At 39.9% G+C, this 23,153-nt stretch overlaps 3 protein-coding genes across 3 annotated transcripts; all 3 read left to right on the top strand.

The window, feature by feature from the left end:
* Positions 1-1,807: 1,807 nt before the first annotated feature.
* LOC140555615 (ependymin-like) lies at positions 1,808-4,266 on the top strand. Its single transcript, XM_072678896.1, has 6 exons — positions 1,808-1,880; positions 1,982-2,016; positions 2,111-2,245; positions 2,786-2,972; positions 3,921-4,008; positions 4,143-4,266. The coding sequence occupies exons 1-6, from the start codon at positions 1,808-1,810 to the stop codon at positions 4,264-4,266; spliced, it is 642 nt and encodes a 213-aa protein (XP_072534997.1).
* Positions 4,267-8,952: 4,686 nt separating this feature from the next.
* LOC140556291 (axonemal dynein light intermediate polypeptide 1-like) lies at positions 8,953-13,461 on the top strand. The gene is made up of 6 exons (XM_072680030.1): positions 8,953-9,215; positions 9,407-9,528; positions 9,616-9,785; positions 10,441-10,619; positions 11,015-11,179; positions 11,260-13,461. The coding sequence occupies exons 1-6, from the start codon at positions 9,135-9,137 to the stop codon at positions 11,293-11,295; spliced, it is 753 nt and encodes a 250-aa protein (XP_072536131.1). The 5' UTR covers positions 8,953-9,134; the 3' UTR covers positions 11,296-13,461.
* Positions 13,462-13,929: 468 nt separating this feature from the next.
* Positions 13,930-21,821, top strand: LOC140556292 (twisted gastrulation protein homolog 1-A-like). The gene is made up of 5 exons (XM_072680031.1): positions 13,930-14,020; positions 15,495-15,655; positions 18,561-18,660; positions 19,243-19,506; positions 20,944-21,821. The coding sequence occupies exons 2-5, from the start codon at positions 15,530-15,532 to the stop codon at positions 21,123-21,125; spliced, it is 672 nt and encodes a 223-aa protein (XP_072536132.1). The 5' UTR covers positions 13,930-14,020; positions 15,495-15,529; the 3' UTR covers positions 21,126-21,821.
* Positions 21,822-23,153: the final 1,332 nt, after the last annotated feature.

The raw sequence follows: 23,153 nt of genomic DNA, 5'->3' as shown, positions 1-23,153 counted from the left end.
TCTACAATCAAAAGACGCCATAATGAATATAAACACAGAAGGTTTACTTCAAGATGCACATCACTGGTAACACTAGAGAACAGAAAGATCGGATTAGCCTGCTAGAAAATAGAAAATGCCACAAACCGCATTTCCAAAACCACTCATGAGTCATGGAAATGAAATGTTCTTAAATGGTTGAGTTAGTCAATCCAGCTAAACATATCTTTCGCTTACTGAAGGCAAAACTGAAGGTAGAAAGCAGCAACTGAAGGCAACTGCCATGAAGGCCTGGCAGAGAACCTCAAGAGAGGCAGAACAAGACACCCATATCCACTATTGTCTCAGCCTTTAACCCATCCATGCAGTGAACACACACATACACACACTAGTGATCAAACACACATAGTGACAGTGGGCACATGTGTCTCAAGCAGTGGGCAGCCATCACTGTCGCACCTGGGGAGCAGGGAGAGTGAAGGTTGTTGCTCAAAGGCCCAAGAGTGGCAGCTTGCCGAGCCCAGGTATCAAACCCACAATGGTGATGTTCATCACCATTTTAGACCTCAGGCAAAAGATTTACATCTAGGATTTAAAATACTCCTTATATGTTAAATTATATTAGTTTGTCCCATTACTTTTGAGCCTGTGAAGAAAACTTAAAATTAAAAATGTTTGTAATTAATGTCATATTTTTGTTAAGCTCCTTGATTTGAACTTAAAAATCAAGCAAGCATACCTTGATCGCTTCATTGCAAATTAATCATCCAAATTCTCCAACACTGAACTGTTAACATTCATTTTGGATTTGATATGCTTGAGTAAATTCAGGAGGTATTTTTTTGGTTAGGGCTAAGGGTTTTGAAATGATTTTGCATAATTTCACTTACTTTTTACACTTCTGGTTTCAAGATATCCTATTAGGATCACAAGTAGTTTATTTCTGTAACTAGATCACGTCATTTAGATTACATATAGATTACAGGTACTACCAGCTCCCCGGGTTCTGTTTTAATGTGTGCCGAGTTTGAACTCCCTTTCAGTAAGCACTGGCCCAGGATAAGGCCTGGTTCACAAAGCAACCAGTATTCCCATAGCTAGCAGAAGCTGGTGGTGATGTGCTGCTTTCCAGTATCAACAACACCATATTCTCCTGAAGTCGCCTTTGTGTTTAGCTGTTTTACCAGCTTTTGTGCTTTTTCTAGGGGCCTGGGTGTTTGTAACAGTTTGATGGTTTTGGGATTGGCCTGTTTTACAGCTCTGTTTTGGTTATGCTGGATTTTCATTTCAGCAAAGAGACGACAGTGTCACTTTCATGTACTGAACTCTCATTATTTAACTATGCCATGATAAATACATTTTGACATTCCTGGGCCCATTTAAAGCCACATTTTGAATGATCAACCTCTCTCTAATTTCATAATTAATTTATTTATAGTCAGTATACAAGTGATTGATTGCTGACATTCATGTCTTTTGAAGTTATACTGTGAAACAAATTCATTTTAGCATTTCAGGGTTCTGAACATTGTAGTTTTATCTCAGTTAGAAGTGGAATCACTTTAACATCTTGCCTCTAACTGCAGAGTTATCTCAGCTAGCCAAGTGTCACGCCATTCTGTTAATGCTTCCGCTTTATCAAAACTCAATAAACAGAGCTATCTTTCATTATATAATCCCAGTTTTGCTCCTTATCACATATGAATACACCTTTTTTAAACAGTGATTGTGTTTGACCCACCCACGTTAATGAAAGGACAAACTCACCTGTGTTATCATATATAAGAAAGCGTGAGAGTGTTAGAGCACTCTTGGGTTCTCCATCAACATGAAGCTCCTCGTCCTGCTGTCCATCTGTTCCTGCCTGGCACTGAATGCCTGGACTGAGCCGACCCCATGTGGTAAATATCCTTCAGAAATGACTGACAGTTAGATACTGACAATCATAACCTTTAACCCACATCAGTTCATCATTCAAAGCTGTTGATGTCTTTGTTTTCAGCGTCGCCTCCACTGTTGGTTGGAAGCATTGCAATAGTGAGTTTTTCTGTTTAAATCACTGCAGATCAAACTGTTGTTCTCTGAGAGAATGAACTGTAATCTCCATCTCTGTCTGATCACACTGCTGTAGACTGGAAAAGAGGGCACCTTCACGTCTGCAGGACAGTACGAATATGATGGTGTCAGGGAGCAGATTCGTATTAGAGACTTCGGGATATATGACAACAAGGTCTTTTCCGTGGACTTACTCATGCTGTTCAAAGAGGTAACCGTCAATGTTTCCCAACTCAAATATCCTGTATGTCCAAAAGTTTGTAGACACCTGCTCTTTCAACATTTCTTCTAAAATCAAGGCTCCTAATAGTTTGAGTTTGCCTCTGCACTAACAGCCTCTGCCCTTCTGAGAAAGCTTTTACACTCACATTGCTGTGAGGATTTGATTGCCACTAGAGGATTTGCGAGGTCAGATATTGATGTTGGATGATTAGTTCTGGATCTGGACTCTGTAGATAGTGGTCCATCACTCCAAAGTCCAGTGCTGCAGGCTTTATGCCCTTTTAGCCAAGTCTTGACATTGAATATGGTGCCCTTAGGACCATGTATGGCTGTTCCACAGTGTGTCATTCAGTGGCAGTGAGTTTCAATGGCAATTATAAAAGTTGTGTGTGTGCAACTAAAGCCTGTGTCAGCAGTGGGTACACCTTAAAGCAGATTAATGCTGTCTGGATACTTTTGGACATACAGGTTATATTTGTTGCACATGCTTATGGTACAAACATGTTTTCAAAACTTTCCACAACTACAGGGTGTTGTATATGAGATTGACACTGCCAGATCCACCTGTAAGAAGTTTGCACTGAAAAGCTCCTTCCATCCCATGCGGATTCCTACAAACGCAAAATTCCTGAGTGAAATCGTTTTAGGAACTTCTTCCCTCCCTGACATGGGTCTGCCGATTACCACTTGGGAAGGTGAAGACACAGAGATTGAAGGTAAGAATGGGAGATGTAATGCAAAAAGGGTTTTTTGCCCAATGCTATAGAAGATCTTCTTTTTGTTTCCAATGAACCTTTCCATAGATGATGATTTTGAGTTTTTTTTTTTAAATAATTAATTCTCTAATTTAGAAGGTAAATTAACCAATCCATTTATTTGAATTATGAATGACAGTTACCTTTTCATGTTTTTTGTCCAAACAAGGACAAAATTGTCTTAAAGTTGGCTTCTGCCCATGAATCATTTAGAAAGTTCATCTGGATGAAAGACTCCATTGGTCAGACTGTGATTCTGAAGTAAAGCTGTGAAGATCAAGACTAAAGAGCATCCTAAAGAAATAAAATATAAAGATAGAGATAACAAATAAAGATAATGTTATAGACATGCACAAGACAGTAAAAAGCTACTTGGATATCCCAGTGAGCTCTGTTGGATCAACTGTGAGGTAATGGAAGCTGCAACATACCAAATAAGTACTTTCTCGACAAGGCCATCCCTGAAAACCAAGCCTCAGAGCAAGAAGAGGAAGTCCCAAATAGGCCAACAATCACTCTGAAGGAGCTACAGGGTTCAGTGTGGAAAGTTAGGGAACAAATTACTTAAATAATAATATGGATAGACTGCTTTTTCTAACATAGAAAAAATGATCAAGAGTCTGCATTTTCTTATGTCCTCATATTGGTTATCTTGAGAAGACAAAGTCACATGCTTGACCCCTAGTAGTAGTAGCTTAATTTAAGATTACTGCAGGAATGATGAATGTTCCACATTTTTACAAAAGCTCCTAAATGAACAGGTTCCTCCTTCATCCATACAGACCATAAATGGAAATTAAACTGCACAAACATTTTAATGCATGTTTTTCATGTTTGTCATTAAAAATCCAACATGTTTTAATGCAATTTGAAAGATGACCTGAGATGTTTCTACTTGCTCTTCTGCAGCCAAATACGTGCTCACATTCACTGCAAATGCCTGCCTGCCAGTCTCTGCTGTGATCCAGACTAAGGAATTTGGATCAATAACCATAAGGTTTGTGAAAATATAGCATTCCATTTGTTTTTTAACTCATAATATGAAGGATTATTGATCAGCAATAGTCACAACCCTCACGGTCATTATCCTTATTCAACAACTGCAAATCTGTTATTTTTTTCAAACCTCAGTTTCTACAACCAGCTGCTTACCCTCCACCCTACGGACTTCGTTCCCCCTTCTTTCTGTGAAGCAGTTCCACTGGAGAAATTGCCCGGGACAGACTTCTTCAGTGTCCTGAACTCAGCTGCATAGGCCCCCGCATCTGCAGGTCCTCGAAGCTGAGCTGCAGTGCATTCACAGCAATGGCTCAGTAATGTTTGATTTCAGAAGAATTTTGTTAATCATAGTATAAATGCAGCTGTCTGTGTTAGGTAATGACCTCAGATGTTCTTGTAATTATAACTGAGAAAAATGGTATTGGTTCTGTATTTGTTGGAACAAAGGTCAAAACACACAATACAGTAAACAAAACAACACAAACACCCATATTCACCATTTGTGTTGGACACTGATGGAATTTGTGTAAACGCACACACATACACACTGGTGAGCAAACACACACGGTGACAGTGAGCACACGTGCCCGGAATTATGGGCATCCATCGGATTCAGGGCCTTGGTCAAGGGCCCAACAGTGACAGCCTGCCAATTCAAGATATCAAACTCACAAGACAAAGTTAGGACACCCAATGCCCTAATAGGCGGTATTTCCCCCGGCTATAAATTTAAGTTGGAGACTTTTTTACATTTTTCATTTGGTGGTTTGCTGTTTGACTGAACTTGCTAGGATGGCCTGACCTGGCCATGTTGGCAGTTGTTGTATATTGGCAGTTGTTGTAAATTATTTAGTGAATACTGGAATGGTTGATTTCTATGTGTTCTGAGATCTTTTTAAATCCTTTCCCAGACATATTTGCATCTACAACCTCAGAGAACTCTTTGGTTCTCTCCATGATAATAACACTCACTTTACCAATCAAGACCAAACCAATCTAAATATCTGAGGTTTAAATAAGCTCCTCCAAAATCCCCTCTAAGAATGTTCTGATCATCTGCAGCTAATGTGGTGCACCTGATTCTTATTCTAGACATTTTAAGTAGTAATAAATGTGGGGGTATCCAAACCTTTTTCTCACAGGAAAGCAGTATTTGTATTAATTACATTTTACAAATTGTGTTTAAAGACATTTTCAGTTAAACGAGTTCAGTCATATTATTTTCATCTCCCAGCATTGTTCAAATGACAATCAAATGTCATGTTAATGTAATGTAATTATATCAAAAGACAAAGGTTTTCATATGGTGTCCTAACTTTCTCACATGAGTGTATCTGTTAATGATAAAATAATAGCCAGCAAATCAGGGCATTTGTATTGTCTTCTTGTCATATCTAACACTGGTTTATTTTCCGACTCATTTCCTTTTATAGGTTTGCACTATTTTACTATATTCATATTTGTTTCCTTGTTTTTTGCATATTTATTGTTGTACTTGTTCAGTCTAAGGAAGGTTCTCAGTGTGTATGTGTGTGTGAGAGAGAGAGAGAGAAAGAGAGAGAGAGAGAGCAATAAAGTCAAGTCAATGTTTTTTTTGCCATTTGCACCACATGTGGTGAGGCTCAGGTAATCACTCTACATAACCAGTGTTTACGAGGCAGTGTTATGGCATAGACATCACTTCTGATTGTTTGAGTATGTGACTGCTAATAGAAGTACCAAATTCTAGTTAGTCACACGCTGCAGAACTGATAGGACAGCACTTTACAGTGCAGTACACAAACTGCTTTGCCAAAGCAACATAGACATTTCTTAAGACATTAAAGGTGAACCAAAGGAATGTTCTTAAAGGGTTGAGTCAGTCAACTGACCTCAATCCAGCCTTGTTGTGTCCTCAGCGCAACATCATGAGCAGTTAACAAGCTAAAGAGAGAGATAGAAATTCTACCTTTTAGCCTTGCCCCAACTTGCCTCCCCATGTGTATCTTTTTGTGTTTTAATGTAAAATAAATTAAATAAATAATATTAGTACCTCCCTTCTGATGGCTGTTTGTTGGACATCTGAGGTAGGTCAGTTCCTTTTTAAGGACATTGGAGAGAAGAGATGGTAAACGTTAGCCCCATTGTTACAGCCCACCTTAATCTTTATCAAGGCCCCCTCTCCCATCTAGGCCCCATATGCAGTGTACAACCCAGAAAGGGTCCATGCTTAACCCCTCTTGGTTCCATCACTTGCCTCTAACTGCAGAGTCATCTCAGTTAGCCAAGGGTCACGCCATTCTGTTAATGCTTCCGCTTTATCAAAACTCAATAAACAGAGCTATCTTTCATTATATAATCCCAGTTTTGCTCCTTATCACATATGAATACACCTTTTTTAAACAGTGATTGTGTTTGACCCACCCACGTTAATGAAAGGACAAACTCACCTGTGTTATCATATATAAGAAAGCGTGAGAGTGTTAGAGCGCTCTCGGGTTCTCCATCTGAACCACTGAATGCCTGAACCGAGCCGACCACATGTGGTAAATATCCTTCAGAAATGACTGACAGTTAGATACTGACAATCATAACCTTTAACCCGCTTGGCACTGGTTTGTGTGACCTCAGGCTTATGTGCTCAGCAGTGGGTGCACCTTAAAGGAGCTGATTTAAAAAGGATGTCTGGATGCTCTTGCACATTTAGCGTATATCTGTTGCACATGCATATGGTACAAACATGTTTTCCACACTTGCTCCACAGGGTGTTGTGTATGGGATTGACACTGCCAGATCCACCTGTAAGAAGTTTGCACTAAAAAAAAGCTCCTTCCATCCCATGCAGATTCCCACAAACGCAAAATTTCTAAGCTGAACTGTTTTGGGAACTTCTTCCTTCCCTGACATGGGTCTGCCAAAGGAGAAGACAAAGAGATAAGAGAGGAGGTAAGAAGGGGGGGTATAAGGAGAGCACACTAATGTCACAGAGGATTCTTTGCTATAGAAGATCCCCCTTTTGTTTACAGAACCACCACATCATGGAAGAACTGGTAGCAAACCTTTAAATGCTTAAAGAAAATATGTTGTAAACGGTTGCACATATAAAATATGCTACCCAAACAAAGGGAAACAAACTACAGAGCTAAAAACAAAGAATTTATAGTATATATACACTTATAAATATATACATATTTAGTTTAGATATATTTAGATATATATAAATATAACTACTTTCAAAATAATGAATGTTTCACATTTTTACAAAAGTTCCAAAAACAGTTCTTAATGGAAATTAGCTGCAAAAAAAAAATTGGTCATTAAAAAACCCAACACATTTACATATTTCTGCCCAACAGTTTAGCCTCACCCTCATTTTTGCTGAAATGAGATAGTATAAATTGATTATGAAGTGTATCCTCAGGGGATGGCTTGGGAACGCCCACACCAGTACAAGTTGTAAGTGAGTGGAACACTGGCCGGCATGCTCATGGCAAAGCGATGTGAAGTATCGAGCGAGTTCGAGCGAGGCCTGGTAGTGGGTGCCAGATGGATGGGACATTTAATTTCCAAAGACATTTAACATTCCTCGATCCTCAGTGTCATGTGAACAGCACGGTGGGTGGTAATGATCTCGACCATCGCCCCCAATACTTATCCCACAAAATCATTGCAGGGTCCTTTAGCTTCCATGGCATATGGCAAAAGTCCTAGTTCCTGCCATATCAGTGTATTAAGACCCAGTGTATTAAGACCCAGTGTATTAGATGTATTCAACCCACCCAGGAAAAATACAGGACAGCCAAGTCAAAGGTCATTAAAAGAATACATACAAGAACAAATCTGGGATATGGCCCCTTAAATGCAATTTGATATGTTTCTATTTTTTTGCTCCTCTACAGTTGAGTATGTGCTCACATTCACTGAAAATATCTGCCTGCCAGTCTCTGCTGTGATCCAGACTAATGAATTTGGATTTGTAACCATGGGGTTCGTGAGACTGCCTTTGCATTTTTTTATTTGACTCATAATACAAAGGATTATTGATCAGCAATAGTCACAACCCTCACAGTCATTATCCTTATTTAAAATCTGCAAATGTTTTTTTTTTTCAATCCTCAGTTTCACAACCAGCTTCTTACCCTCCACCCCATGGACTTCGTTCCTCCTTCTTTCTGTGAAGCAGTTCCACTGCAGTGCATTCACACTATGGCTCAGTAATGTTTGATTTATTAAATAAAATTTGATTTTAGTAAAATTTAGAAAATCATAGTCTAAATTTAGTTGAATAAGCCGTATATGGTATAAAATATGATTGTGTGTTTGAGAGAGAGAGAGAGAGAGAGAGAGAGAGAGAGAGAGAGAGAGAGAAATGAGAAAGCAATAATGTAGAGCTTTAAAAACTACAATGCAGTTTAAAAAACTACTATTCCCACCGCCCTTGCCCCGTGTACGTTCACGAACTAAACCCTGCCTGGCCACGAGAACAGAAATTCAGTTCCGCTTGTTGGAACTTCGTCGCCATCTAGTGGAGACGCTGATCGGTTCATCACTTTGAGAAGATCGTTCCAGGAAAATGGTTTTGTCATCAAAAACACCCCTCCTCTCTCTTCCCAATTTGTTTGAGAATGTGTGAGCCGAAACAACGTGTGGCAGTACTTTAAAATCAAGTCATTTTAAAACAAAATAAAAAATAAAATAAAAATATAAAATAATTTTTTTTACTGCCATAAATACGTATACAAATAAAAATAATGTCTTATCGTTGACAGCTTTTTGTTAACATGGCAGTGTTCAGAAACACGTAAACGTAAAATGAAAATGAGTTTTAAAAAATATGTAAAAAAAAAAAAACTAAAAAAAAATCACATCCATCAGTACCGTTACTGCTGTAAGCAGTGCAGAGTGTGTGTGTGTGTGTGTGTGTGTGTGTGTACAGTGCAGTCCTAAGCAGTGTTGGACACAGCTGATGGTCCGCTGTTGACGAAATCTTGTAATGAATTTTATGACGGAGGTGTTTTTAACGGATTCAAATGTTGCCATAGTAACCGTAAACAACTCACAGTGGGAAAGTGCGGCAGTAGCAAGTGTGAAACTTCACTTAGACTGAACATATTCTTACATTTATCTTTCTTTGTATGAAAAAAAATGAATCCTCCGAGCGACTCTCTGGTGAAGTATGACACTCCGGTGCTGGTGACCAAAAACACGGACAAGAAATCATCGAAGGTAAGCAGTTGGAGACATGTCCGTCAGATAGCGCTGCTGTGGAGAGAAGCTAGCTAGCTAGTACTGAAGTGACGAACTGAAGGAAACCAGTTGATTTGTTTATTTGACCCAAATTATACTATTATATTATTATTATATTATATTATACCCCCCCCCCTTCTCTCTCTCTCTCTCACATGTAATGAATCCAGGCTCGACCTTTGAAAGTGAGTCCACAGCAGCCGGCCGTGTCTGGTCCCGTCCCGCCTCCACCGAAACCACAGTCTCCCTCAGGAGAAACCCAGGAGATACTTAATGTCATTCTGCCGCCGAGGTATGGCCTTCCTAGCCTGGTCCGTTTCTGTAAGAGCTCCTCGTAGCTTGTGTACAAGGTTAATGGTTACAAGCGGTGGTCTCGCAGGGAATGGACGGAGAACAACCAGCGCTGGGTGCAGCAGGTGTCCAGCGCTCCATGTAGAGGCAGGGATGTGGTTCGTCTGCAGGAGCAGCTTGACCTCAAACTGCAGCAGAGGCAGGCCAGGGAAACAGGCCTCTGCCCAGTCCGAAGAGAGCTGTATTCGCAGTGCTTTGGTGAGTAGAAGATCTACTAGAACAGTCAGACGCCTTCCGCCTTGCCATCTCATTTGAATAATTATTGTATGCTGCAAATGCAGCCATTTAATTGCTATTGAACTGACTTATTCATAACCATGTCATGTAAATAGTTTCTGTGATGCAGCTTTAAGAGGCAATAAGGGGGTTTGAACGTCTGGTTCTTATCATTACTAATCTTAATGATAAGATAAGATAAGATAAGATAGTCCTTTATTAGTCCCGCAGTGGGGAAATTCACAGTGTAACAGCAGAAAGGGATAGCAGGACACTCAGTTACAAAAATTTAGATAAATAAATAATTTACACTATATACACACAATATAGATAAGAATTAAAAAAGCAATAAACAATATTATTTACAGCAAAAGACTGGGATATTGCACATAGTATTCCCTGAACATGAACATGTGTGTGTAGTTAAGTGTGTGTGTATGTGGTCCGCTGGGAGCAGTGTTGGTTGTGTAGTCTGACGGCAGCAGGAAGGAAGGACCTGCGATACCGCTCCTTCACACATGTCTGCATGATTGAGGTATGCAGACATTTTGAAAGGTTGGTGGAATTCCTCCTGGAATTCCTCCTCAACAAATGGCAAGAGATGTAAACACATTGTTTACTGATGGTTTTCCCTTAGATGAGCTGATCAGGCAAGTCACTATCAACTGTGCTGAGAGGGGGCTGCTGCTTCTAAGAGTGCGAGATGAGAGTCGCATGACTGAAGCTGCCTATCAGACTCTGTATAAGAGCGGCATGGCCTTCGCCCTGAGGAAAACCCTGCTGGCCGAGCAAGAGAAGTCAGACACGGACAAGAGGGTAAGAACTGCTGCCTGCTTTACACTTTACTTGGATGGTTCATTATAGATGCCTCATGGATGCTCACCTGACATTTTTACTAACATTCAACTGAATGTCTGTTGCAATATAATGCAACGGAACTCTAAGTTGAATCTAAATGATTGTCTATTAAATGTTACCCTGCACTTAACCCTAAGAGTGCAGGGTAACATTTAATGTGCAGGGTAACAGGGTACAGGTGCAGGCTTTACAGTTGATTTAAGGGTAGGGTTAAGGTTAGGTTTAGGTTTAGTTGCAGGGTTACATTTAATAGACCATCATTTACATTCAACTTAGAGTTTAGTTGCATTTAATACATATTTTCAGCTGAATGTTAGTTGGATGTCCAGTGATTGAGAGTTGTAATTGGGCAGATTTCAGACTTGGAGAATGAGAAGAAGGATCTGGTAAAGCAGCTGAATGAGATAATGGCTAAACGTGAGGCAGCTGAGAAACAAGCAGATGAGCGGCGACAGGCTGATGATAAGAAGCGCACACAAGAGATCCAGTTCTTCAAACGCATGAACCAGCAACTGAAGGTACACTCATGAAAGCCGTCAGCTTCTACGCTGTCTTAGTATAACACCGAACAGCTAAAAACGTCTTCTTCTTGTTTTAGGACCAGCTGGAAGAAATTATTTCTCCAAAGAAATGAAAGCCTTCAGGCTTCAGATAATCTACAAATGACCAAAATCTGTTCTCTATTAGATCTCAGTGTATTAATAAACAATGGCATTTTGTCTGTCCACTTCATTGATGATTTCTCTGTGATCCTAGAGATCACCAATCATTTCAATATTTTTAAACAACAACACTGTCTCAGGTAATCAGTAATAAAATCTATTCGAGTGTTTACTGATAAAGGAGGTGCAATGGCCCCTAATAAGCATTTTCAGGTGGACAGATGATGTCATTAATAAAGTGCATCTGTAAAGTAGCGGTTCAACCACAGACCAATCAAAACCTCACAGCAAATGCTCTTCATACACATCTTTATACCTCCCATCCCAATGTCCCACTGTCCCTTAGACATAACCACTTGTTAGAGCAAATGGCCTTAGCGCTATGCAGCCGTTCGGCCAGACCTTCTTCACCCTGTGGGTGCGAACAATTCTTCTACATTCTACATGATGTGAGCGATGTGGGCTGAGGAAGACCAGAAGCATTCACTCTACCCATAGAACACTACACAGTCTTATCAGATTATTATGACCACCCCAGGTTTGGAATTAACTTATTATATCCTCCACTTTCTGTATAAGAGCACTTTAATCACAGACTCTAGTCCATCTGTACATACTGCATACTTTATTAGCCCCTCTTACCCTGTACCCAGTGGTCAGAAACCCACAGGACTGCCACGGAGCATCATTTTTAGCACTGCAGTGACACTCACATGGTGGTGGTGTGTTAGTGTGTGTTGCGCTGGTAGAGGATGGCCAACACAAACTGTGCAGCAACAGACGTCTCTGACTTTTCATCTACATGGTGGACCAATCAGGTAGGAGTGTCTAATAAAGTGTACGGTGAGTGGACACAGTGTCTAAACACTCCAGCAGTACTGCTGTGTCTGATCCACTCCAACCAGCGCAACACACGCGAACACGCCACATCACCATGTCAGTGTCACTGCAGTGCTAAAAATGGACAACTCTGAATGATGCAATGAAAAAAAACATCTCAGAAAAGCGTCTCTGAATGCCCAACATATCCAACTATGAGGAGGATGGGCTACAACAGCAGAAGGCCATTTAGGGTTCCACTTCTGTCAGCCGAGAACAGAAAGCTGAGGCTGCGGTGGCCACAGGCTCACTAAAACTGAACAGTAGAAGACTGGTCTGATGAAGCTTGATTTCTGCTGAGACACACAGCAGTCAGGTTCAGAATTGGGTATCAACAGCATAAATCCAAGGACTGGACTACCATGTGAGTTCAGTGTTTTTCAGTGGCCTTCAAGGTCACCGGGTTTGAATCCAACAGAATGCCTTTCGGATGTGGTAGAAGCACGAACGTGCTCCCAAAACCTGCAGGAATGGACCAGAATTTTATATTTCCAACATCTTGTGGAATCCATACCATGACAAACCAAAGAGACAAAGAGAGTCTTTGGGCAAAAGAAGGCTCCTAAAAGTAAGTTTTTGAAATTCTCTTAAAACAATTTAAAAAAATGACAAGAATATATAAAGCAGAAATTGCATTATTTCCAAAATCCAAAAGTTGTATTTCAGTAGTGACACCTTGTTACTAGCACCAATTACAGTAGACTGTAGTGTTGTGTCTATTCTGGTTAATACACTATTGAAATTCAACAATAATAATAATAATAATAATAATGATAATAACTATAAAGAAAAGATTGTGTGAGTAGTGTGACTTACATTTACCACTTACAGTCAGTTTTAGTTGTATGTACTGAGGTTGAAGTGCTATTGTTTTTTAAAAATAAAAATTAATATTATTCAGATATATCATAAGGCTGTGATTTGATTTGATAAATGCCACATACTTACACCATTCACATTTGCCGTTGTGTGTTGTGCGTGCTATTGAGTGTCAATAAAATAAATGATTTACATCCAAAATGTAAACATTGTAATATATTGCCACACTGGTGGAAACCCTTAAAGAGCCTCAAGGAACCCTTTGCTTCATTTAGCATGATCTGAACCCCGTTTTGGATGCTTCAATGAAACCATTTTAAAACTCTTAGGTTCTTCAAAGACCTTCAGCTTATTTTTGGATTCTACTACTAACCACAGCACACAATTGTAAAGCAAACAATGTATTAATGTAAAAATAAAATTCATGTAAAAATATAGAACTTCATTTACACCATTCCCATTTGATTTGTGTAGATATGGAAGTTGAAATGTTACTGAATTTAAAAAGTAAAATAATTAAATAAATAAATAAGGCTGTGTAATATTAATTAGCTACATTCTTAATTCTCAGCTGATTTTAGTGCTGTATGTACTGTAGCTAAATTGCTTATGAATTATAAAAAAAAAAATAAAGCAGGTATTACTGCCTAAATAAAGGGAATATCCTAATACGTACTAAAAGTCTCCTAAAAATAAATGATACCAAATTAATTTGTTAACGATATATTATATCCAAAAATAAATCTGTGAGAGAGCTCACCTGTGGCTCTGCGTGTGTGTGTGTGTGTGTCCGTGCGCGTGCGTGCGTATGTATGTGTGTGTGTCTCTTTAAGACGCCTGCTGCTGCTGCTGCTGCTGCCTCGCTTTGTGTAGAGGAGCAGAGGGAGTCACGCCATCGACTCAGAACATGCCTTAATTAGACCAAAAGTTGGAGTAAACAAGAACACACCACTTCACAGCCCCTCGAGAAGTCCAGTGGAAGCTCTGTTTTTGGAGACGGTGAGTTGGAAATCGCTGGGCTGGTTTTGCAATCCGTGCCTTTTTGGTCGCATTCCTTAAAAAACCCGTGGCGAACAAGGGAGTTTTCCTTCTCCTCTTATACAAGTGAGGGAAGGTGGGCTGGCTGGCTGTGTGTGTGTGTGTGTGTGTGTGTGTGTGTGCTCACTCTGGGGTTTGTGTCTCCAGTGAACAGGCTTTAAAAAGAGGTTTTTGGTGAAACAGTGTTAGTACTGCTGATAAACAGAGGGTCCTGAAACTAGCAGGGCTCATTCTGCAGCTGAAATGACCGACATTGTAAGCTGATGGCCTCTGCAGGTTTAACCTGGGCTCCCTGCTTTTCACTGTAGCTAATATAAACCTCACGGAGGGAAGTCTGCTGTGTCTCGTTTTTTTTTTTTTTTCGTTGTTAAAAAATTAAATTAAAATTAAAATGAAACATATTTAATGTAAAATAAAAAAAAAAAAATTAATATGTACAATGCAGTATCAACACTGTAGTATCGCGATACTGCCTGACATTTGAAAGCTTCACAGTGGCCATCTGAGTGTTTAGAGAGTTGATCATTTTAGGCAGTTGTGCTTAGTTGAGACATGCTATGCTGTGCTGACTGTGACAGACAGGGAGGATTGTGGAACAAGCCATAAAAATAATATCTAGAGATTTAAAAATAGTCCCTTGATTTAATAAAGTGTGCCCTGAATTAAATAAACTGTCCATCAATGAGTAAATGCCTCCCTCTGTTTAACAGGCTGTTCCCTTAACTGAATAAATCTCCCTCTGAGTTTAGAGGGGACGTTTGTAGTCCAGTCAAGGGGACGCTTTCTTAATCTGAGGGGAATTATGATCTGTGTGGTGGGTGTATCTTCCATACAGCACCCAAATGGAGTAAAGCAAAGTAGCCATCTAGTGTGTACAACCTCCCAGTAAGCACCTGAAGGCAGCTGAAGGTGTGCACTCTTTGTAATAAGACATGAGCTGGTTATCATTTAGTGGTGCTGACAAAATCAATGCCATGATAAAATGTTGTTGTATTGTGTCCCGTCCCCCCCCCCTTTCCTTCACAACGCCTTTTTTTTTTTTTTTTGAAGTTCTGCTGAAGGTCTTCATGGGTCGCTTCCCCCCCCATTTAACTACACTGTGCCCTACTTTTCAGTGTAGAACTGATCATTACCTGGGGTTATGCATGTTTTTCCACTCCAATACACTCTGAAAGGCCTGTGTTGAAGTTATCCACCAGTCCACACTTGGCTGCTCTTCCTACTGCTTTGATGCTGCCGCCCCTCATTAACATGACACTGAGGGAGTGAAGTACAGTCTGCTGTCTGTCTCTCTTTCACCCGTGTGTTAATGTGTCTTCCCCTCATGACGCCTTTTTGAGGTCGTGGCTTACTCGTACCGAAGTCCGCCTTGCTTTTTAGTGTAAACGTGCTAATAGGTCTCAACAAGTTTCTGGTGTTTGTGCTCATTCCTCAGTTGGCCCAAGCTGGAGGAGGTTTGTCCGTGGCGGGATGCAGCCCACCCAGGCACAAGTCTCCCTCTTCTCGGCGCTGCTGCTTCTCTTGTCTGGTCTCTCCTTTTGTGCTGCTTGTAATAAAGCCTTATGTGCCAGTGATGTTAGCAAGTGTCTGATCCAGGTAAGAAGTGTCGCCGTAACGCATCCTTCCTGCTTTTTTCTTCATTGGGATTTGACTTTTAGTTTTACAAATTGGTGCCTTTTTTATTCATTTAGTCATTTTTAATTGCTTGAGGGGTTGTGGTCTTGTATTGCGGCTGTTTAGGCTGCTGCCTCTAATTATACAAGGCTGGGATAAGAGCTTGTGGCAATAACTGCGTCAGTTGGAGAATAATGGAGATATTTTGTTTAGGCTCAGATCATATTTCTTGCCTGTTCTCTCCAGATGTCAAAGATAACAGTAGTTTTTTAAAATCCAATCTAATCAGGTAAGTTATGTTATTTTTAATTACAAAAATCTGGTTTATTAATTGTTTACCATTAAGTTATGGGTTGTGAGCTCTACTAAGAGAAAACCTGAAGGCTTAATCTGTACAGATAAGTGATCTGAGCTGAGTTTCTAAATCTACTATGATTTTTTCGTATGTCAGAAAGGCAGCCATGCTTATTCAGACTCCGTATTGTTCTTGGTGGAGGTTTGGCCGCCTTTTTGCCGCGTCTTTGTGCACATCTGGAATGTGACCTCTGCTTGGAGCTCCTCCTGCTGTTCTAAAGGCAGCCTGAGGTTGCACAGTGCACTTCAGAACCATAACACTCACACTTTGTCAGGATCAGCTAAGTGCACTTCACCAGAAAAATAACTACACTCACGCTCCATCAGCGTCAACCTAGTGCTTTTCTATAGAAACTACAGGCCTGCACTCATGAGTAATAAACATCAGCTAACTTGGGTCTCGTTTCCCCAGCAGACTGCAAAGGCTTAAGGTCACTTCAGTGTTGTGGAAAAAAAAGGCCGTCCCAGTCACTGGCAAAAATGAAACCTTAAAACTTGGATGGTTTTTATTCACTTTTATTTACGTTCTGGTGACACTTATCTTATACTTTTACAGTAGAAGCGCATCAGTATACCAAGATGTTTTAGTCATTTTAGATCATTTCTGGTAACCCAGTCTTCTTAAAATGCTCACACAATGTAAGGGCAGCTGCCATTTCAAATGGTATGGAGTTACAGTGTTTTATTACGACAGTTCTAAAATAATTATATGAATGCAAGTCTGTAGAGCTAACATCTAAAGCAGAGGAATGCAGGGCACAGACTACCACGTAGTTTAGAGTAGCTAAACCTTTTTTTCTCACTGAAAATTTCCTGTTTTTTCCGTTTTGATCTCCCTCTCAGCGGCTGTAATGTAGCACCATTTTGAACCTTATGAATAACTATCAGTAAGCGCTTGCCAGGCTAAAATACACCCTCCGCATGTCTGGGTTAGTTACAACTAAACACTCCCAAGGCAAACGAAAGAAGTAGTCCATATATTCCTGAACTCTTTAGTTACAGCACATCACTGTATCATATTCCTTTGCATTTTGTTTAATTCCAGGCTTTTTTGTTGTTTTTGTTTTTTCTCTTTTATAAACAGTTAGGTCACGAAGAGGTACAAATATGTGGTTGTATTATGAAGAAACCTAGTTGTACCTTAAAGGGATCATGCAATGCGCTCATTGGGTATTTCAAGTTGTCTGATGTCTAAATAATTCAAGTATAAAAAGAGTTCCTCAAATGTGGGCAAAAGCCGATTTACAACCCTGTTATTCCGCCTTAGAACAAAAAATTGTGTTTTTTTTTGTTATTTTACAGAGGGCTTGGGGGGGGGGAAACCTAGAAGCTTTTCTTTTAATTTTCTGGTTTACGTCACCAACACATGCTCATTGAACCTGCATATTATAGCATGGTTTTAACGCTGTTACAAAAACACTGTAATCATTTCTTTATAGTTATAGTCTTACCAGAAAATGCTTTATCTCACTGTCTCCTCTCAGCATGCTGTGTCTTTAGCAAGCTAAAAGGATTGTAGCTGGGCCCCCACTTTGACTTTCTTGGGCCAAAAAAAGAAAAAAAAAGGCAGTTAAAAAAAAAAATATATATATATGATATTCCCTTCTAATGTATGTCTAGTTCCAGTTTGGGGTAGCTGAGGTAGTGCAGTATGTTTTCGAGGAAGGGGACTGGGTAAAAGAGAGAAGGCAAGGGGTACCCGCTGGCTTTCATGTTGTTGTGTGCCGTGTTTGAGCTCTCCTTCTGCAGACACTGAAACGGGAAAAGCCGTGGATGTGAGGCTTGATTCGTGTTATCGCTGTGTTTGCTTGGCTAGTGGGCACTTTTGGGGTGGGTGGGAGGGTGTACTTACTGGGGGCGTAAATATAACAAGTCACAACTGCTACGAAACTGTTTTGGAGCTTTGAAATTGACCCGTTTCCCAGTCCTGTTTTGGTAACTTCAGAGTGTGTTTTTTTTTTAATTTAAGACCAAGTGTTTGACGATGATTGTATGAGGATTATTCAACGATGCCAAGATAAATACAGCTTTCCATTCTAGGGCACCTTTAATGACCATGCTGTACCTTCGAGAGTATATTATATTGTATGTCAGGTGGGAAACAAAAATTGCAGTGTTTAAAAAAAAAAAAAAACCCCAACATAATAATAATAATAATAATAATAATAATAATAATAATAATAAATGTTACTGCTAGTCTCAATCTGTCACAATAAACTCTACCTACGGGGTAAGTTGTAATGTCTGCACAACCTTTTCTTTAGACTGAGCAGCCAGCTATGTCACTTACTTTATTTCTCTTAGTCCATGGCTGGATAAAGCATTGTATCCAAACACAGAATGGGCAGCGTAATTAAATAGGCCTCTGAGAGCATGCTACAGGCTAAATGAGGAAACTGGATATGAGGTGAGCTCAGTGGTGCTCTTTCTCCCCCCCCCCTTTCTTACTGTTGGAATATGCTTAGGCAACAGTAAACGGCCACTTTACCATTGATCTTTGAGTCAAAGTGTACCTATGTGCTGTGTTCTACAGGAGCTGTGCCAGTGTAGGCCGTCGGATGGCAACTGCTCGTGCTGTAAGGAGTGTATGCTGTGCCTGGGCACTCTGTGGGAGGAGTGCTGTGACTGTGTGGGTGAGTGTTATCCTGCCAGTTCAACCCAAAACCAGAACCAATCCCTATTCCGTGCTGCTGTGGAAATGATATTTACCACAAAACGAGGAGTCAGTTCTTCAGTTCTTTCTTTGGAAACAGTGCAAATGTAAAGTAAATGTCTTGGGTTTTTTCCCCCTGCTCCATGTTTATGGAACTTGTTGAGTGCATGACTGATGTGGAACTAGCAATTTTCAAAAGAATGCAAAGATCCAAGAGCTGACTCCATATTTTCTGAAATTGATCTCTCTGAGAATTCCACGTTTCCAAATAATGTCTGATGTGCTGTCTGATTTTGTTTATTTATTAATTTATTTTTCATTTATAAAAGTAAATTATATATAAATACTTTTTTTTTTTTTTTTTTTTTTTTTTGTAAGATAGAAAGCACACTTAGTATCTCTTTCAGTCGCTTTCCCTTGTGGGACATAAAGATGAGGGTTGAAACCCGCCACACAGTCGCAGCTTGACTGCACCACATGCTGCTCCCGCTCTTCATCTTTCTTGTTTGAGGATATCTGTGTTTTGATCACAGCTGTGTTTACCTTCTGACTCTCCTCTCAGGCATGTGCAACCCGAAGAACTACAGCGACACGCCTGCCACCTCCAAAAGCACCGTAGAGGAGCTCTACAGACCCATCCCTTCGCTCTTCAGAGCGCTCACTGAGGGAGAAGCACCCATCAACATGATGGTGGTTTCCTTTCCTGTGGCTGAGGAGCTCTCTTACCACGAGAACCTGGTCTCCTTCCTGGAGACCATGGAAGACCAGCACCAGAACATCTCGCTTCCTGGCAACAGCATCCACGCCAGTTATGATAACAACCAAGGTAGGCAGACGTCAGCCGTGACCTTTCCCTTTGACGCACACCTTTGGCTCATTACGTTGAGCAGTTTTACATGTCATTAACATTTACATTTTACATTTAAGACGTTTAGCAGACAATCTTATCCAGAGCGACTTACAAAAGTGCTTTGCTATTTACCCAAGGTTCTAAGCCTCTCATGTTGACCTGCTCCACTAGCTCTGAAACCCACTTATGTATTTAACCCAACTGCCTAGAAAGAAAATACCTGGAGGTAGAGCAGAGGTGTTTTTTGTTCAGGAGTAAACTGGAACTGATGCCCAGGGTTTGTACTTAAACTTGCAGCTTATGATCCAAAGAGTTGAAATCATTTAGGTTAAGGCAAATTAAGGCAAGCCAATCTTCAACTATGTTTATACCAACGAGCCAATAAAGTTATTTTAATAGGTTATATCATAGTCACAACTGTGATATTACTTATAATGAACCTAATTTTAGCAAATGCACTGAATGGCTGTAGTCTATTTGGATTAAAATAATTATGAATTCCAAAATGTCACCTGGACGACTGCATTTCTGGAATTCACTGGCCTGTAGATGTATTTATTGACCGAATACAGTGATGTTTCATTTTGACATTTTGGTTGTCTTACTGCAGAGTTGTTTGAATGTGAGTTTTTTTTCCCCCTAATAACTTAATAGCTTATTGAAATGAATTTAGAAAAAAAAAAAGTACAATATATTTTGTTATACTTTGAATTTCTCAAAGTCCCTGAATAGTTAGAGACATTGAAATATAAATAACGCGTTCTGTGAAACCTGGGACCAGATTCACTTAATATAAATTAAAATAAATAAATTCTTTTTAGATGTACTTTATTTTTGTACCTTCAAAAATAAGAAACATTATTATTATTATTTGTATTATTATTTTGAAAAATACTTTCTTTTTTCCTAAGAAAAGATCTAAGCATTTTCAAACATTGATGTTCTTAATGTAACTATGGCAACACACTTGTCGTAGATGGTAAAAGTTCAGAAGGTAAGCCTCTAAAATAATAAAATAATCATTTTAAATATTTGAGTTACAAGATTTCTTTCTTTCTAATTTACAAATTGTCTACATAAAATAATGTCTTTCTAGCAGTGTTTCTACATTTTGCTATTATAGATTTAACAGAATAATTGAATATTAAAATCTTCTAGAAAATTACCAACATATGAAAACAAATGGAAATATCGTATGGAAATGTTGAATATATATATATATATATATATATAATTTTTTTTTTTTTTTGGAGCTCCAAGTTTTAACCCTGAAACTGACATGCCAATGCTGTACCTATCTTTCTGCAATATTCTTACAGTAAATTAAATGCTTGAGAAAAGATGTAGTCTACAAAATGTAGTTTTCAAAAGAGTAGTTTTTTCTTATGATGTCTTTCTCTTTCAACCCCCCAGACAACATGTGCACTGTGGTGTATTTTGACGACTGTGTATCGATTCGTCAGTGCAAGCAGTACTGCGAGTCGATGGGGGGCTCAAAATACCGCTGGTTTCACAACGCATGCTGCGAGTGCATCGGGCCCGAGTGTGTCGACTATGGCAGCAAAGCAGTAAAGTGTATGAACTGCCTCTTCTGAACCTGGGCTGGTCATCTATGCCTTTGAGAGTGCTGAGGGTGGTGACACTCATGCCACCGGAGGGCGCCATGACGAGACCACAGGCTCAGGAGATGCTGACCTGGGGGAAAGGTGATTGATTCTTCGATCGTGTAAATTACAAGCCCTTGTTTTATTTTCGCTCTTTGTGGTAAACCTCAACACTTCTTCTTTTCATAGTTTCCTAGAAAAGACAATATGATGTATGTAATTAGGCTTTTTATATACCTGAATGTAGATCCTTGCATAGCCAGTTGCTCTTCCAGTGGTACCACCTGCTATGCCAAATAAATGCTTTTAAACGTGAGGTTTTTGTATGGGCTGCCATACAAAACACTGTTACAAACTGGAGATCTGAATTGTTGACAATCATTAAGGACACTGTTGTGAACTAGAACTTTTTATAAGGCGTTTCAACTGACAAAGTAACTGTAATTCTGCATGTTGTTGTATGACTTTAACAGCCAGTGTAACCTGGTGGAAATGTCTGTCATAAAATTCCTCCCCATGCAGGTCTAGAGGTTGTGTATGACTCTTCTCAGGGTGTGCATGTGGAACTGATGCTTTTGCCACTCGCACCCTGAGGCACTTCATGCATATGGACCAAGGTTGCGATTGCCAGAAACCTGCATGTTTTTCCTCTGTCTTTCAATAATGCTTATTAAAAGACAAGAAACATTTGGTTCTGGTTATGCTTTTGGAGTAACAATGTGAACTCCCCTTCCTGTGAGGACCAATGGGTAGTCTCTAATTACTGCATGTGCTGAGTATATAGCAGAACATCTGCTCGAAGATCCAGGGGGCTTGATGGCTGCTTTACTGCTATTCTTAGGGAGCTGATTTGTAAGTAACGAGGCCTGGCAAACACAATCACAAGGAGTCAGTGTGATCCGCTGAGTTCTTAAAAGTGCTTATTGTAATGCAAGAAGGCCTTGTTGTGTTGTTCCATGTGGCCATAATCTGCAGTTGCAAATGAAGTGACGTCCTACAGTAGAAGTCTTTAGGACTTGAGAACCCCTCAGATCAATGGAATGTAATTTTGCCAACTTTCCTGTGCCTCTGTATTTCTCTTCATGATGTCTTCTGTGGCCCGTAGTCATTGGCAAACTCATATCTGCCTCCAGAGGTATGGAGATTATTCTTCATAATGGTGAGAATTGTCATCAGCTGTGGAAGTCTTCCTCCCAGTTCCTTTATTGTTATTAAGCTCCTCATCTCTCTCATCACTGCTCTTTTTATGTGTTCCAAACAGTTTCTATTTTGTTCTTGTTTCTCAGGCTTAAGAGTTCCTTAACACACATATGGTCTTCTCATCGACAAACAAGAAAGCCTGTGATGAGTCCTAAATGTGATGACTTAAAGCCCTAAAATCAAGACTAGATACTGAAAGTTCTTATTCCTGCTCTCAGAAACAGTTAAAACACACCTCAGTAATCGAGTACCCTATGTCTCAAACATTATAGTGCTGTTTAGGTCAAATTTAACACTGAGGCTACTAAAATGAAAATATGCCTTATTATGTCTTATGCACAAACATAGGGCAGAGCCTCTTTATGCCTCTCTGTTTTATGATTGATACTGGATTCTGGGTCAGATAACCCACGGTTGGGCTCATTGGGAGGGTGATGCAGTCTCCGCCCTCTGCATTGCATTGAAAGCCACACAAAGGAGTCCTTCTCTCATGGGAAGAGATGGGTGAGGTCACATGACCATGCAGTCTTGACTCAACAAGCAGGAGTGAGCTTCACTTGGCATTACTGCTAGCCAGTGTACAAAAGCTCTTTGGCAGTGCTCAGTTTGTCAGCCAGCACAACAGCATGGTCACATCACGTGCCGTTAACTGACAAATTGATGTTTTCAAGGCGAGAGCACAGACTCCTTTACACACATATTCCAAAAGCAGGTGTTTTTGTGCTGCTTTAAAAATAATACTGACATATGAAAAACCAAATGAATACTTTGAGGTCTACTTTAATCACAAACATCTAAAAATCTGGCATACACTATATA

The sequence above is a fragment of the Salminus brasiliensis genome, chromosome 5 (genome assembly GCF_030463535.1).
Source record: "Salminus brasiliensis chromosome 5, fSalBra1.hap2, whole genome shotgun sequence".
Classification (NCBI taxonomy): domain Eukaryota; kingdom Metazoa; phylum Chordata; class Actinopteri; order Characiformes; family Bryconidae; genus Salminus; species Salminus brasiliensis.
Note: the sequence above shows the minus strand (reverse complement) of the source record. Positions and strands in the feature narration are given on the sequence as shown.

What these genes read in the sequence shown, in the direction of transcription:
- LOC140555615 (XM_072678896.1), top strand. Translation starts at nt 1,808, where the DNA reads ATGAAGCTCCTCGTCCTGCTGTCCATCTGTTCCTGCCTGGCACTGAAT. An exon ending in TGAAGACACAGAGATTGAAG is followed by an intron (nt 2,973 to 3,920) that starts GTAAGAATGGGA and finishes GCTCTTCTGCAG; the next exon opens with CCAAATACGTGCTCACATTC. An exon ending in TTTGGATCAATAACCATAAG is followed by an intron (nt 4,009 to 4,142) that starts GTTTGTGAAAAT and finishes TTCAAACCTCAG; the next exon opens with TTTCTACAACCAGCTGCTTA.
- LOC140556292 (XM_072680031.1), top strand. Translation starts at nt 15,530, where the DNA reads ATGCAGCCCACCCAGGCACAAGTCTCCCTCTTCTCGGCGCTGCTGCTT. An exon ending in TTAGCAAGTGTCTGATCCAG is followed by an intron (nt 15,656 to 18,560) that starts GTAAGAAGTGTC and finishes TGTGTTCTACAG; the next exon opens with GAGCTGTGCCAGTGTAGGCC. An exon ending in GGAGTGCTGTGACTGTGTGG is followed by an intron (nt 18,661 to 19,242) that starts GTGAGTGTTATC and finishes CTCTCCTCTCAG; the next exon opens with GCATGTGCAACCCGAAGAAC.
- LOC140556291 (XM_072680030.1), top strand. Translation starts at nt 9,135, where the DNA reads ATGAATCCTCCGAGCGACTCTCTGGTGAAGTATGACACTCCGGTGCTG. An exon ending in CGGACAAGAAATCATCGAAG is followed by an intron (nt 9,216 to 9,406) that starts GTAAGCAGTTGG and finishes TAATGAATCCAG; the next exon opens with GCTCGACCTTTGAAAGTGAG. An exon ending in GCTGTATTCGCAGTGCTTTG is followed by an intron (nt 9,786 to 10,440) that starts GTGAGTAGAAGA and finishes GTTTTCCCTTAG; the next exon opens with ATGAGCTGATCAGGCAAGTC.